This window comes from Microtus ochrogaster, chromosome 24, assembly GCF_000317375.1.
Source record: "Microtus ochrogaster isolate Prairie Vole_2 chromosome 24, MicOch1.0, whole genome shotgun sequence".
Lineage (NCBI taxonomy): Eukaryota > Metazoa > Chordata > Mammalia > Rodentia > Cricetidae > Microtus > Microtus ochrogaster.
This window is the reverse complement of record NC_022024.1, coordinates 32,747,507-32,762,839: the sequence shown is the minus strand read 5'-3', so window position 1 is coordinate 32,762,839 and position 15,333 is coordinate 32,747,507. Positions and strand designations below refer to the sequence as shown.

At 43.5% G+C, this 15,333-nt stretch overlaps 1 protein-coding gene across 1 annotated transcript in view; it reads right to left on the bottom strand.

Annotated features, from left to right (window-relative positions):
- Positions 1-15,333, bottom strand: part of Mybpc1 (myosin binding protein C, slow type) — a 67,163-nt gene that overhangs the window by 26,227 nt on the left and 25,603 nt on the right. The window contains exons 12-19 of the mRNA XM_026784498.1: positions 10,712-10,878; positions 9,554-9,686; positions 7,511-7,635; positions 6,547-6,652; positions 5,033-5,199; positions 4,049-4,211; positions 1,894-2,000; positions 1,366-1,499 (exon numbers count right to left, since the gene is read on the bottom strand). Of these exons, the coding sequence (XP_026640299.1) occupies positions 1,366-1,499; positions 1,894-2,000; positions 4,049-4,211; positions 5,033-5,199; positions 6,547-6,652; positions 7,511-7,635; positions 9,554-9,686; positions 10,712-10,878 (1,102 nt within the window). The remainder of the gene's footprint in view (positions 1-1,365; positions 1,500-1,893; positions 2,001-4,048; positions 4,212-5,032; positions 5,200-6,546; positions 6,653-7,510; positions 7,636-9,553; positions 9,687-10,711; positions 10,879-15,333) is intronic.

Genomic DNA, 15,333 nt, shown 5'->3' with positions numbered 1-15,333 from the left:
TGTAGACCAGGCTGGTCTCGAACTCACAGAGATCCACCTGCCTCTGCCTCCCGAGTGCTGGGATTAAAGGCGTGCGCCACCACCGCCCGGCCATCTTGAACTTCTTGAATGAAAAATCCTAAAGAGCCTGTAGGTTCTGACTGGGTGTCTCCTCCTGTACACTCCCTGAAACTGAAATATGTCCTCTCCCCATCCCCTCCTCTGCTAGGAATCAAATCCAGGGCCTTGCACATGCCAGGGCAAAGGCTCAACCCCTAAGCACATCCCCCAGCAGGGGAGAACTCGCTCAGCAAGGCAGTTGTAGGCCTCCCTCTCTCTCTGGTTATATTTGGACTTGTTCCGTTTCAGAACTCAATGCCAATGTCGAGAAAATAACTGTTGACACAATTTTGCCAATTTGGGGATTACCTATGTGAGAATATAAGTCGGTTCCTGCTGTTCTATTTTGTCAGGAAGTCTCCTGTTCTGCTTTTCAAAGGCAACTTTTTTTGGTGGCAGGAAGCCAGGAGTAGTTTAAACTGAGATTCTCTCCCCACCCATCTCTTGTGTTTTTCTTCTGGTCTTGGTGCCCCAGCAGACTTTCTAGGCCTCCCACCCAGTGAACTCTTTCTCTGTCCTTGACCGTGGCATGTGCCGGGCCTTCACTGGGCATCTCTGCCCTTTGGAGTTCCAGGCCGCAGTGACTATACAACCGCTTGCTGTCACAATAGGCTCTTGGGCTTTTGTTGTTGTCATATTTATTTATTAATATATTATTATTACACTAAGATTATCAGGGATTTTAAAGACAGGGTCTTTTTTAGGTGGCCTTTGCTGTCCTCGAACGCTCTTGTCTTACCCTACCCCCGTTATTATTTCCACAGCACTGCCTCCTCTGCACAGTGATTTTATTCCTTAATTTCTTCACTTATTCACTACTTTTCCACTTTTCTTCCTGCCTGCCCCATGGCATCCATGGGGTATAAGGTGGGACCCTGCCCATAACTCGTAAAATCACACTTGGCAGAATAAGTGGGTGGCTAGAAATGGGAAAATAAATATATGATTAATAGGCTTACCTGAAAACCAATCCCATTCTCTGCACCCATAACGTGCTCCGGTGTGCGTGTGTGTGGGGGGGGGCGGGAGGTTGTTTGAGTTCAGGTCTCATTTTGTAGCTGTCCTGGAACTCATCATGTAGACCAGGCTAGCTTCAAACTCCCAGAAATCTGCCCGTGTCTGTCTCCAGTGTTGGGATTAAAGGCGTGCACCACACCACCACACCCAGCTTTGGCAAACACATTGATTTGTACCTTTTTCCTTCACCCGAATCATGGGGGAAAGGGCCAAGGAGAAGGTTGGGCCACGTGCACGTGTGAGACAAACCTTGTCTGCTCGGCTCCAGATGGCCTTGGGAGGTGGCTCCCCTGTGACAGGGATCTCAAGGCGAAGCTTGCTTCCAGCAATGACCGTTACCGTGTTGTCAGCATCAAGGCCGTCCAGGATGATCTTGGGCGGATCTGGAATTTATTCAGCACAGCCTTTGTCAGCACACACCATTTTCATTTATTTTGGCTAGTGACTGGCTACTGATAACCATGGGTAACCATCAATTTTCAACCTGGCTAAAAGTATGTATGTATGTGTGTGTGTATTTATATGCATATATATGCACATATACATACATATACACACATATATACACGTATGAATATATGTGTATATATATGAGTCATCACAACAGTTGGTGCTTGGCACCCTTAACTGCTTCTTGTTAGACTTATAAATCAACTACTTATATGGATGAGTAATATCGAGTTGATGGATCTTTGAATCATATAGCTTTCGATACATTACAGTCCAAGGTGAGCAAGCAAGTGGACAGCTGTATGATAATGTCTTTGATCTACTCACCAATGACATGAACTTTGGCAGACATAGGAATGTTGTATGCGTCTGGAGTAAACACATATTCCCCTTCATCTTCTGTGAGAGCGTTGGCGATGACTAACTTGTGGATTCTAAAGAAATAGGAGAAACAGATTCCCAACACTGTGCAAGGCTGGAGCGTACCCATGACCCACGCCAAAGAGAGAGTACTTTACTTAATGCACTTGCTTCATATAGGAGAGGGAGAAAGAGAGGGACATGGAGAGATGGGGGGCATTTATTCTATTTATTGACCAAGTCAGCTCTGGTTTGGAGTATATGAAAGTATCTCTGCACGTGCAATCTGCTTATTATGTATATAAGTGTCTATTATTCTTTTTTCATAACTTCAAAAAGAACAAAACGCAGTATCTTAATAATGCTACACTTAAACATACAAGAAATGACAAAGGGTAACACTGACTTGGGTTACATGCATCAAAGAATAATAGCTCCTAAATTTACGGGTCACGAATCGGTGAGGACCAGATGGAACGTATGGATCATTCCACTGTAAAACGTGTGTAGCTCGGGGTAGAGCATTACCTAGCATGTGTGAGGCCCTGAACTCAATCCTCAGCACCACACGCATGTACACTGATGTAGACACACAAGCAGTGACATATGAAGGACAATCTGTGATGTTATGGATGTGTGTGTTCTCATATACATATGAATCTTTAAATCCTCAGCACCACACGCATGTATACTGATGTAGACACACATGACATATGAAGGACAATCTGTGATGTTATGGATGTGTGTGTTCTCATATACATATGAATCTTTAAATCCTCAGCACCAGACGCATGTACACTGATGTAGACACACAAGCAGTGACATATGAAGGACAATCTGTGATGTTATGGATGTGTGTGTTCTCGTATGCATATGAAACTTTAAGGACTATTTTTAAGCTCCATAAAGCCACTTGCAATTGGGTGAGAGTCTGGGAATCAAGGTTCAATTTCTTGCCTTAAATCTTTGCTAGATTCTAGGCAATTATGCTTCCTCCAAGAAAACGAAAATAGAAGGAAGGTCATATGACAGCTATTATTATTTAATATGACTTAATTAAATGACTGATATAATTATTGTGTAAAGTTTTTTTTAAGATTTATTTATTAGCCTGGTGGTGGCACACACCTTTAATCCCACTCAGGAGGCAGAAGCAGGAAGATCTCTGTGAATCCAGGGCCAGCTTGGTCTACATAGAGAGTTCCAGAATACCCAGGACTACACAGAGAAATCCTGTCTCAAAAAAAAAAAAGAAGCCAAACAAACAAGAAAAGATTTATTTTTATTGTATGTGTATGGGTGTTTTGCTTAAAAGTATATATGTGTACTGAGGGCCTGTGAAGGTCAGAAGAGATCTTTGAAACTAGAATTAAGACGTTGTGAGCTACCGTGTAGGTGCTGGGAATTGAACTCTGGTCCTCTAAAAGAGCAGCCAGTGCTCTTAACCACGGAAGCATCTCTCCAGACCCATGCTATAAGGATCTTAATTGACACTTATTTGCATTCTGGAATCAGGCAACAAACTCCATAAAGCAGAATAAGTGCTCTAAGAAACTGAAGAGAGGAAGCTGATATTATAGACAAAGGGTGGGAGAGCAACATCAGATAACACAACACAGGTTCTTCCCAAGCAGGGGGAACTCCCTCCTCACGCCAACTCCACGAGTCCAGTTCTAGGGTTTGGTATTAGTCCTCATTATCTCAATTTCTGCAAACTCAGGCAAACAACTTGGTTTGGGCAAGGCAGGGTGAAACTTCTGCATGGTACCTCCATGTTTATCTGGACTGCCGGGCCCGGGGCAAAAGTTCAGCCCGAACCAGTGGGCTCCTATCTGTCTTAGGGAACATTAGGGCCAGCTGATACATGGTCAGGTCCTCAGTCATTCCTCTAGCCACACGTTCAGATGGCGCCGTTGGCAGGTTTGGGATGGTATGCCGTAGCAGGAGGTACAGGCGGAGGATCTCAAGTAGGATGGGGTGGGTATACAGCAAAGCAGTCGCCGGTTCTTACCAGACCGTGAACAGGTCGCCTCCCTACTCTCCAAAGAGCGAGCCCACGAATATGTAACTTGGGGAGTAGGAAAAGTGAATGCGGCCAGGACGGCCTGCCCGGCTTGCTTACCTTCCTTTGTGCACGACCTTCACACGGTCGCTCTCCTGGACAGGCAGGCCATTTTTTGTCCATTTTCCCGGCACGTTTTCGGAGATTTCACACTTCAAGCACACCTCTTTCCCAAGTTTGACAGTCTGATCGGTCAGCGGCGTCATGATTTTGAGGGGCCTCACTACAGAAACAGAGAGCGTGATGGACCCACAGCCAGGCTGCAGACCAGCCTGCGTGGTGGCATTTCACAGGGTCCGTCAGCTCTGCTGCCACCCACGCTCTGGAGAGGACACGTTTTCCCAGTGTCGGTGATGGAACTGGACGGAACCGGGCGCAGCACAAGTCCATCACCTCAGATATCCTTCCCGATGGTCGTTCGCCCGTAAGATAGGAGCCACATCCATTCACGTCTAAGGTTTACGACTGTTTACGTGATTTCAGATAATCCTCGCGCTACTTCGCGAGGCGTTCCAGGGCCACGCCCACAAGGAAATCTCAGGTTCCTTTCAAGGTTAAGGCTAAGTACTGTATTTACCAACAATTTAATGTGAGAAAAACTGCGACACTTTTCCCCCCTTTGGAATGAGATCTTTTTTTTTTTTTTTCGAGACAGGGTTTTTCTGTGTCTTTGGAGCCTGTCCTGGAACTAGCTCTATATACCAGGCTGGTCTCGAACTCACAGAGATCCACCTGCCTCTGCCTCCCGAGTGCTGGGATTACAGGCGTGCGCCACCACTGCCCGGCTTTGAGATCTTTATCTTTTATTGTTTGAGACAGGGTTTCTGTGTGTAGTTTTGGGGCCTATCCTGGCACTCACTCTGTAGAACTCACAGACCTACCTGCCTCTGCCTCCCAAGGCGTGTACCACCACCGCCCAGCTTATCTTTTTATTTTCTAAAGACTTGTTTGCCTTTATTTTGTGAGTGTTCACGTGAATGTAAAGCTGAGTTAATAAACGCAATCTCGGATGGATTTAGAAGACATCCGAGACGTCTCACTTACAGTCAACGCTTAGTTTGGCAGATGATTGTCCCCCGGTGGTCATGGCTGAGTACTCTGCGCTGTCCGCCTTTGTCGCACCTTCTATGATCAAAGTGTGTTTCTTGCCCTCAACTTTAACTTTGTATCTTGACTTTGGACCCGGGAAGATCTCTTCACCATTCTTAAACCTGAGTGTGCATGGATGTAAAGGGAGGAAGAAGACGTTCAGTGGAAAGAAGAAGGGAAAAAGAGAGGGTAATGGGAGATGTGATCAAACTAATTATACGTATGTATATAATATATATGTAAAAAAAATGAAAAAAATAAATTTCTGGAAATGTTTGTTTATTGTTTTATCCCACTGTCTTCCGAGGTTCCTAACATATCCCAGACATACAGGAAGGATTCACTAAAGAACACAACTTAGGCCCACTGGTCAAGTATTTTGTACAAAATCACATTAAAAGAGCATGAGCACTGGGTGGTGGTGGTGCACACCCTTAATTCCAGCACTCAGGGAGGCAGAGGCAGGCAGATCCCTGCGAGTTCGAGGCCAGCCTGGTTTACAGAGTGAGTTCCAGGACAGAACAGGATCCAAAGCCACACAGAGAAACCCTGCCTCCAAAAAACCCAAAAACAACAAATAGACAAACAAAAGAACATGCCGCACCTCTTCTCATTCAATCAGGGGTGGGTGCTAAGAATGAATTCGGCCTCACTTTCGGACTCACAACACATTTTTAAGTGACCCATATTCCAGATCAGTACTAACAATCTTTTTCACGCTCATGACTACTGATTCCTGTGGTGGAATTTACTATTTTCCTCTCAACATCATATTTCATACTATGATCTTCAAGCTTCTAGTTTTTAATTTTGAGCTAATAACTCTCGGGGAACATACAAGAAAAGACTCTTCCTTTCCCACCACCTTGCATTTTTGTTTTTATTTGTTTGTTCGCGTATGTGTTGCAAATGGCCAAACTGAAGACCTTGAACCAGGTAACTATGCAACACCATTAAAACCACATCCCCTGGCTCTTTTAAATTATTGAAAGGAGTTGGTGATTTTCATCCTACCATATTTTTCTAGGGAACTGAAAATATAAAGTGGTGAAAAATGAATTCTTGGGTGAAAGGGCTGGGGGCTGGGGTCTTGAGCATGCTAGGTGAACACTGTCTTCCTGGGTTACCTTCCCAGAGACAGTGAGGATTGAAATGGAAGATAGGCACATTATATTTTTCATGTAAGTTTCCGGTTAGGATGGCTACAGAGTTGAGGAACACCCATGCTATTTCCAGTCAAAACTCTTGGGTAACCTGCGTGATCCATTTCCCAGCAAGTACCCGCCTCCCTACGTCTCTGCTCAGGCAGTTCTCTAGGAGTTGGCTTTTCAGCTCATGGTAGGGTTTGGGTTATCATCTCTGCTCATACAGGAGAGGCTGAGATTGTTCTCATGTTTAGTAGAAGACGGTCCCATGTTGCATTCTATTGGTCTATCAGACACAGGCAGGCATCCACAAAGCGATTTTACCATTTGACATTGGCGTCATCTTCCGACACCTCAACTTCCAGCTCCACTGTCTCCCCACAGTAGGCGTTCGTGTCTTCCAGCTGCTTAGTCAACATAATCGGAGGCTCTGGTTGGAACAGGGGAAATCAAAATCAATAAACAGCCAGAGCCTGTGTCTTGAGTCGCAGTCTGTTCACAGTGGAAAACCCCGCATGGGAAAGAAACATCAATTGTGGGGCGTGAATCAGAGGTGAGAGTGTCTGTCTGTCTGTCTGTCTGTGGCAAAGCAAACAGCTGTCCCCGCTGGATCAGCTCCCCCGAGTTGTTTCAGAACCATTCAAATCCAATGAATTATTGTTCTGGAGAGCACATAAAATGCACAGCAAACTTCCTGCCTTCATCAAGTAAGGTACCAAATGGTAGATACAGCAGTTGACGGAGAGTGTATAATGAGGTTTGGATTCTGGCTCTCGACCAAGGATAGAGAATAGAGTTATCTGTAGCTAGAGAGCTTCAGAGAGAAAATAAGGTCAACCTGGCATTCTTTGCCTCCCCCAGCTTTTCACCGGGGTTAGTAAATGCTACTCTTTGGACATCAGTGGGCGATGCCCTCCTCCTAACGTAGCTGCCTTCATGTATTCAACGTAGGGGCCAAGATGGTGGGTTTCAGAGGCTGCCCCTGAAATATCCATCTAGCTGAGCAGTGCTATGCTTAAGTCAAAAGCACGAGGTAGTTTCACACTACAGCTTTTCTCTCCCCTCAGCTGGTCTTCAACAAATCAGTGGGTGAATTAGGACTCAGGACACCTGCTGATGTAATGGAGCCTCAGTACTGAGCTAACTGAACAGGCAAGCTGGACGTTTCTGTAGGAGTGACTGCTTCTGCTCTGGGCTAAAGCAGCCGCCTTGCCTGTCGCTCGGATCAGTGTCCCCGGGAGGAGAACCCTTGCCCCTGGTTAATGCAGGAAGACTTTTCTCCCTTTACCTCTCACGAAGAGCTCGGTGGAACACTTCTCGTCCCCAGCTGTCACATAGTATTCCGAATCATCTGTCAGCGAGCAGTTATTAATAAACATGATTCTCTCGTTTCCTTTGTGTTCAAAGATGTATCTGTTTCAAACAGGAGGGAGGCAGGGTTTGTGACCTGGATTTTCTTTACTTTATTGGCAGATTTGGCTTATCATTTGTTAATACTTGAGAATCAAGGATAAAGCTACGATCTTCTATTTGTGCAGCGTATTTTATATATCCAATTAATGTCAAACAAAAGCTCATTTTCTATTTTTATGATACATGGAAAATGTGTGCATTTATACATACTATTTAATTTACTCTCTTCTTTCATATAAGTTTTTATTACAAATATAAACAAATTCTCATACAGTTAACCCACTTTTGGAAGATAGAGTTGGTTGAGTGTGTTAGTGAGATTTTTAACTCTGTACATTCTTCAAGCGATTCTGTATTAATTATGTATGTTACAAAAGTGGCAGATACTTTGCCCTGTTCATTGTTTAGCCCACAGACACAGGATATTTTTTGTTGGACGGATAAATGATTGTACAATGTAAGCAATAGCTTATCTTACTTGATAAGATCAGCAACAAATGAACTTTCTTAAATGAGCTTAACCCCTGGGCCTTTGTACCACAGTTACTAAGAAATCATTTTCCAGGCTGGAGAGATGGCTCAGCAGTTAAGAGCACTGACTGTTCTTCCAGAAGACCTGGGTTTGATTCCCAGTGCCCATGTGGAAGCTCACAACTGTGTGTAACTCAGCCTCTGGCCTCCACAGACACAAATGGTCCATGGACATACACCTGAGGCAAAACACCAATACACATCAAATCCATTTTCAAAAGAAAGCTCAGGAACAGAACACTAGAAGTCAGGAAGAGAAAACACTCTAATCGATTATGTTGACTATGGAAGAGCACACAAGCGTACTCTACAGCTGATCAAGAAGCCAAAGTGAGGAAATATCTCAAATTGAAGACCTCAATAACAAAACATATCAATATTTTCTAGTAACGCTGATCTAGGAAAACCACTTCTGGGTGAATCGAGGCTGTTTTCAAGAGACTTTTGCACCGGGTATAAATATTATCTCAAAGTCATTCTGTTAGGCATGAGCCCACGGAGAAGCTGGAAACCATGCCCTTGTACTTCAGAAGTGACAGGTTTCTGGGATTAAAGTCTGTGTCGATGTACACGAGGCACTTATCAAAGCAATACGGAAAGGCTGAAAATCTCCCAGGCTGAGGAAGATCGCTATGAAGTGGTTTCATAGCAGACTAGCGATACCATCAGAGATCAGTTCGACTAGTCCTTCCCTGGAACAGGGATGACACATAATAAAACACGGGCTTAGGCCCGAGTTTCATGGTCTTTTTGTTTTGTTTTGTTTTTCGAGACAGGGTTTCTCTGTAGCTTTGGAGCCTGTCCTGGAACTAGCTCTTGTAGACCAGGCTGGCCTCAAACTCACAGAGATCCGCCTGCCTCTGCCTGCCCAGTGCTGGGATTAAAGGCATGTGCACCACCATCTGGCCTGAGTTTTATTACTTTAACATCACACTGTTCTATTTAGATAGTGCTGTGGCTTCTCCCGGCAGCACCCAAATAGAAGATGTTTGACCACTATCAAATACTCATGTTATTTTGGGGGAAAAAAGAACCCCCAAACTTTCTGGTTATGAGATGCAGTTTTCATCTGGCATCTCAACTGTATGTTTCAAATATTTCTAAGTTTCCTTATAGAGAGAAGTTAGATAATGACATTTAATGTGTAGTGACACAAAGTAATTGTGACATGCTTGAAATAGCCTCAGAAAACATGAGAGTTTATTTACACAGTGCCATGACTTTCAGAACTTGAAACTCCACAAAAAGTGACTCCTTTCCTTCTGTACAATTTTACATTATAGAACATATAGAAAAACAGACGCTTCAAAGATCCCCTCAGTCTCTAAAAGTTAAGCCAAACTGCTGTTCATTTATATTTTCATCGAGTCCTTTGAAGCCCACTTACTTGGTGCTGGGTCGAATTTCCTGACCGTTTTTAAACCACTTCACCTCCAGCTTTGGATCTGCCAGCTCCACCACAAACCTCACTCTGCCTCCCTTATCCACCTGATAGGCAGGATCGAGAATTTTTGCAAAAGCTGTAGATAGAAACGAACGAACAAACAAAATGACCGTGTGCATGCACGCAGGGAATCAATTTAAATAGTTAATGTGTCCATGGAAAATCTAAGAACATGTTTTTAAAAAGTCTCAGGGAAGAATAAAGCTGGACGCTGTCCCATTACCCCTTGTATTCCAGAGTTATGCTAGCTTGTATACAATAAGATGGTTTAAAATTGAAAGAGAATTCATGTGTTTTTTTAAAAAGCATCAGAGAGAAATAGTGCTACTACTAATTTTAAATTGCATTAGTTTATTTTGTATGTGCCTGCATGCAATGCAGGGGTTGGTGTCAGAAGACGCAGTGACGAGTCTGTTCTCGCCTCCCACCACGTGCGTTTCTGGTTAAAGTGGTTAGATTTGGCAGCAAACATCATTACAAGCTGAGCCACCTCACTGGCCTATGCTGGCTCACTTTCCTTTATTTTAAAAAGATAAAAACGACTATTAGATTTCCAACTGGTTACCTAGCACATGGATTTAGAACTCAGCGTTTAGAAAGGCCAGCCTTTCGAAAGGGGTCGTAGGGCTTCTATGTAGGGTCGGTCATCTGAACATGAAGGGAAACAATATTCCACAACTAGAACCCGACAAAGATCCAGAGCAGAAAAACTGGAGGCGCTAGTGCCAACTTGAAATGCATGCCTTCTCCGTCCCAATTTCATGTCTCAAATCATAGCCGAGTAAGCCCACCCGGGAAACCTTACTGGATGTGAGGGGCGAACTCTGAGGACGAATCAAGAGCTGCAGAGGGAGGGAGAGATGAGCCTGAATAAATGGGACCTCAGAGAGGTTCCTGGAAGCCACGGGGTGTCTTCTGCTACCTTGTGTGGCATCCGTGGTACTGCAAAGGTGCGGACCATAAGCCACGAGGAGCCACACCACTACCAAGGCACTCCTCCACCTGAAGCCAAAGTGAACTGAAAGAACCCTGAACCCCCGCAGGCCCGGAAAGCCGAGACCAACAGGACACAGTTCTAGGCCACAGACCCCGTGTGCTCACCTGCGCTCTTCTTCTCCACCCTGCGCATGCGCTTGAGCCGCTTGAGCATGCCACGCAGGTCAGTGATGCCATACTGGAAAGCGATCTTCTCGTACTCGTTGGGGTTGGCATTCTTCAGCAGCTCCCACACATCTATCTCCGGCTCTTCCTCCTGCTGTTTCACCTCCCTAGCCCGGAAGAATGGTCGCCTCGGTTAGAATCTGTCCTGCCCTCAAAGATCCCACTCGTTGACGCTCGGGGTCAAATATGTATGCTTTGAACTTTACTTTTCCAACTTCAAAACACAAATGGAGGCTGGTAGAGATGTCAGGACAAATCCTGAGATATTTTTCCTTTCAATTTTTAAGTCTGATCGCATTTAATCTTGGCCAAAAGGCCGAAAAGCAATGGAAGGTGAGACTTGGAAAAACTTAAAAATAGATCTCACCCCACATGTGAGTAGTGGATTCAGTTTGAAAAGCAGATGAAGAATTAATATTTTAAATTGGTCTGTGAGTGAAAAAAATCCCTTTTTACATGTATTAATGTAAACATAATCCAGACAGTATTTCAAACCTGTGGATTTGTCCAGACTTTGTTTTTGTCATGTTAATAAACATGTGCATTATTTTATTATTTTTTACATTAAAAAATTGAAAAAAATCATAAAGGGTTTTTCCTTGTTCTTCGTATTAGTGTGTATTAAGATGCATTTTTTTTAGTTTTCCATTTGAAAGCAGTGTTTTAATGAGAAGTATTGCATGATACATTGCAGATGTGTAAATATTTTGTAGAATCAATTGGTGCAAGTATTATTGCAATACAAATTGCAAATATATCTCTCTAGTTCATCATTTATCCTTTGCCTGTCATAATTTTTTTCTATCTATTTATTTATTTATTTATTTATTTACGATTTCTGTCTCTTCCCCGCCACCGCCTCCCATATCCCTCCCCTTCCCCCAATCAACTCCCCCTCTCTCATCAGCCCTAAGAGCAGACCGGGTTCCCTGCCCTGTGGGAAGTCCAAGGACCTCCCACCTCCTTCCAGGTCTAGTAAGGTGAGCATCCAAACTGCCTAGGCTCCCACAAAGCCAGTACATGCAGTAGGATCAAAACCCAGTGCCATTGTTCTTGACTTCTCAGCAGTCCTCATTGTCTGCTATGTTCAGTGAGTCCGGTTTTATCCCATGCTTTTTTAAGATGCATTTTAAAAGAAAATTGTTTTTCTAAGCTGAGAGGAGAAAGAACAATGAGGCAAAAAAAAATTCTGTTGCACCTCATCTTAACACATCATCTTGATTTTTTTTTTTTTTAAAGTGAGAATGGGCTTGGGTTTATAGACAGCTTACTGGTGAGCTGTCAAAGAAATGGCTTAAGATTCCATGAACAAGTAACTGGGTACTCTGACCCCACGTCCTGATCACGGACAAAGCATGTTTGGAACACATGAAGCAGTACATGACGACACCGCTGGCTGCGCAGCCATGAACTCCATGTGTCATATGTTATATGTGCCAGCACTAGGGAGGCAGGGTCAGGCAGGGCTTGGTGAGTTTGAGGCCAGCCTGGTCATCACAGGCTACCTGTGATACAAGTAAGATCCTGTCTCAAAAAAAGAAAAAAAGAAAAAAAAGAGGGAGATTAAAATATATGTCTTGCCCTTACTTCAAACTCACAAAATTAAGCCAAAACTTACACATGAACTTTTTAGTGAGTTTGGTGTAAATGAAAGACATAATTTAAACTGATTTTTTCCTCTGGCTAAATAGTCCTGGTTATTTTGTTTAAGGTTAACTAGCTTTTTATAAGGTTGGCTTTAAAAGTTACAGGGATTCTTATTGTGAACAGCACTGGTTTGAATGTGGGTTTATAGAAAATTGGTCACTAATTGGAGAGATTACACTGAAAATATGGTGGGAACATTGCTAATGATTTTCCAGATTCACTAAGCCTGCAGCCTGAACACGGTCTTCCTTTTCCATCTGTGGAGCTGTAGAGAGGGTGGGGTCATTAAGACGCCTTCCTACTCTTCCAGAGTGGTTCTCAGTACCCATGTGGAGTAGCTCATAATGGCCTGCAGCTCCAGACCCAAGGGACCTGGTACCTCTTTTGGCTTCCATGGCCAGCCCCGCTCCCCTCCCACACACCTGGCACTCACTCACAGAGGCACAGATACACATGATTAAAGGTAATAAAAACTCATTTTCTAAATATTTTAAATTTGGATTATTGCGATTAGAACGTGTAGGTACACGTGTGCATGTTTTCTGTGGAGTGTCCCCTCAATCTACTGAAGATTTTCATTACATTTCAACCTAAATAGAGCCACTTAAGAATTATTTCATACTTTGATCGTGTTTAATCTGGAGATTTTGTTACCTCTGGTATTTTAATCAAGAAGAATTATGTCATACCTATTTCAATTTACATATTTCATATTACACATGGTGGAAATATTTAAAGATATAAAAGTCTATATACTTTATTCTGTTTTCTGTTTGCTTTTAAGACGACTTATGTAGCCCAGGCTGGCCCTGACTTTAGGACGTAGTTAAGGATGACCTTGAACTTCTGATCCTCTTGTGCCCTCCTCCTGAATGCCAGGATTACAGGTGTGTACTACCAGGGCCAGTTCATCTGGTGCTGATAATCAAACCCACAGTCTTGTTCATGCCAGATGAATAAATACTCTACCAACTGAGCCACACACCCAACGTTTATTATAATTTAAATTGCTATAAGAGACACAAGAAAAAAAAAAGCGAGACACACTAGGTGTCTCAGGAGGTGGATGCTTCCAGAGGAAGCCAGTAAGAATGCTCACCGTTTCCCAGAGGAGACTCACAGCCAATCATCCTCCGCATCTTCTGTTGACATATATATGATGAGCTATGCCTTTCCGGCGTGTTCCTTATCAAAGTGTATGTGAACCTCAATTATCTTTTTTCTTCTTTTCCTGTCACTTCAGTGAGGCCCCGAGTTTAAACAGAAGCATTTATCTTGTGCTGGGCTGTGAGGTCACAGCTCTGTTCTGAACTGTCAACCCTCCTGGAACCCATCTTTATGTACCATGGTGGCTGCTCACTGCGTCTGTGTGGCTAACTGAAGTCCAGAGAGGGGAGAACTCGAGATTTTCAGATTCCCCTGCATCATTGCGCTAGACCCGTAGAGGGTCCACCGCGCTTTTATCTACAGCAAAAATTTCTATAAATCGATGGTCCCAGGGACCCATAAATCATTTATAGAAATTTTATGTAGAACAAGACTTCTAAATATAAAGGTCTAATCCAATAGTGAAATACTGCCCCAAAGATTAGCCTTGATTCATCTAGTGTATACTGAAATAAGCTGGTTTTCATACGCAAAGGGAGACTTCTCTCTACCCGGACACTGGTTCTAACATGTATCCCAATAGAGATTTTGCCATACACTTCTGGAGGAATAGAAAGGGTGAACCATGTGTCATTACCACAATGAAAACACATGCAACCCATGGTTTAGTAGGAAACACACGCCTTCTCCAGTTATATGGTAGGTTAGTACCGTATGTTACACGAACGCAGTCTTATGTGAACAGTCCAGCGGGGCTAAGCCTTAATTAAGGATGCAAGGAAATGAGAACTGGAGACATAGTAGCTGCCCTCTTCCCTGAGATCTTTTTTCTCCTGTCATTTGAGCTACATAGTAAGATTCCTCTTTCTTCCCCATGCAAATGGTTGGTAGGAACAGCCTGTTATTTTTTTCTTCCCCTTTCATCCATATGAATTTACCATGTCATATCCTGGTTGTGCTCATGTGGGTGAGTGTGTGTATTGTGAGAGTGTTTGTGCATGTGTGTACATGTGCATCTATGCACGTGTGTGTGTGTGGTCTTTGTGCGAAGACAAACGCATTGAAAGAAAATGTTCCAGTTTTCCAAAATGCATGGTTTCTGCTACCTATCGTGATCCAGGTCTTTATATTTAATTTAATTTTTACAGTTCTATTAGCTTTTATTTCTCACAAGTACACACTGTGGAAAGCACACCTCAGAGGGGACATGCATTTTCACCAAAGTCACAGGATGAAATCCCACACGGTCAAGAAAGTGTGATCATTGATATTAAACATTTATTTCCGTTTTACTATCTTATTTTACTTCTTTACGTCTGTCTCACTCTCGTATCGATATCTTTTCATCCTTTTCTAGGGGTCAGACCCCGCTTTATTTCCCTGGATGTCATCTAGCTTTTTGTTCTACAGAGGAAGCGGCTGGTGTTTTCCAGTGGAGTCTCCTGTGCTGCAGGAAGAGAAACTCCCTTGTCATCTGCGGCGTGATGGACTTTGCAAATGACAGTTTTAGCCTCTAGGGCAGACTTGCAGCTCTGTTTGTAACCTGGGGTCACGGGGATGACACTGACCCAGAGAGGAAAAACAGAGAGATTTGGATTCAGGTGTCTGCCCTACCTGTTCCTGTGTGACTTTGTGTAAACAATGCGTTGTCTCCAGACCCTGGTTCTCACGTGAGAACGAGGCTCACTGAAGGACACTTCATATACTACTACTTTAAATGTACTCTGGGAAATAATTAGTATTAGTTAAGCGAATGATGGAGATATTAAACAGATGTGTTTGATATTGCCACATGTTTTGATTAACAC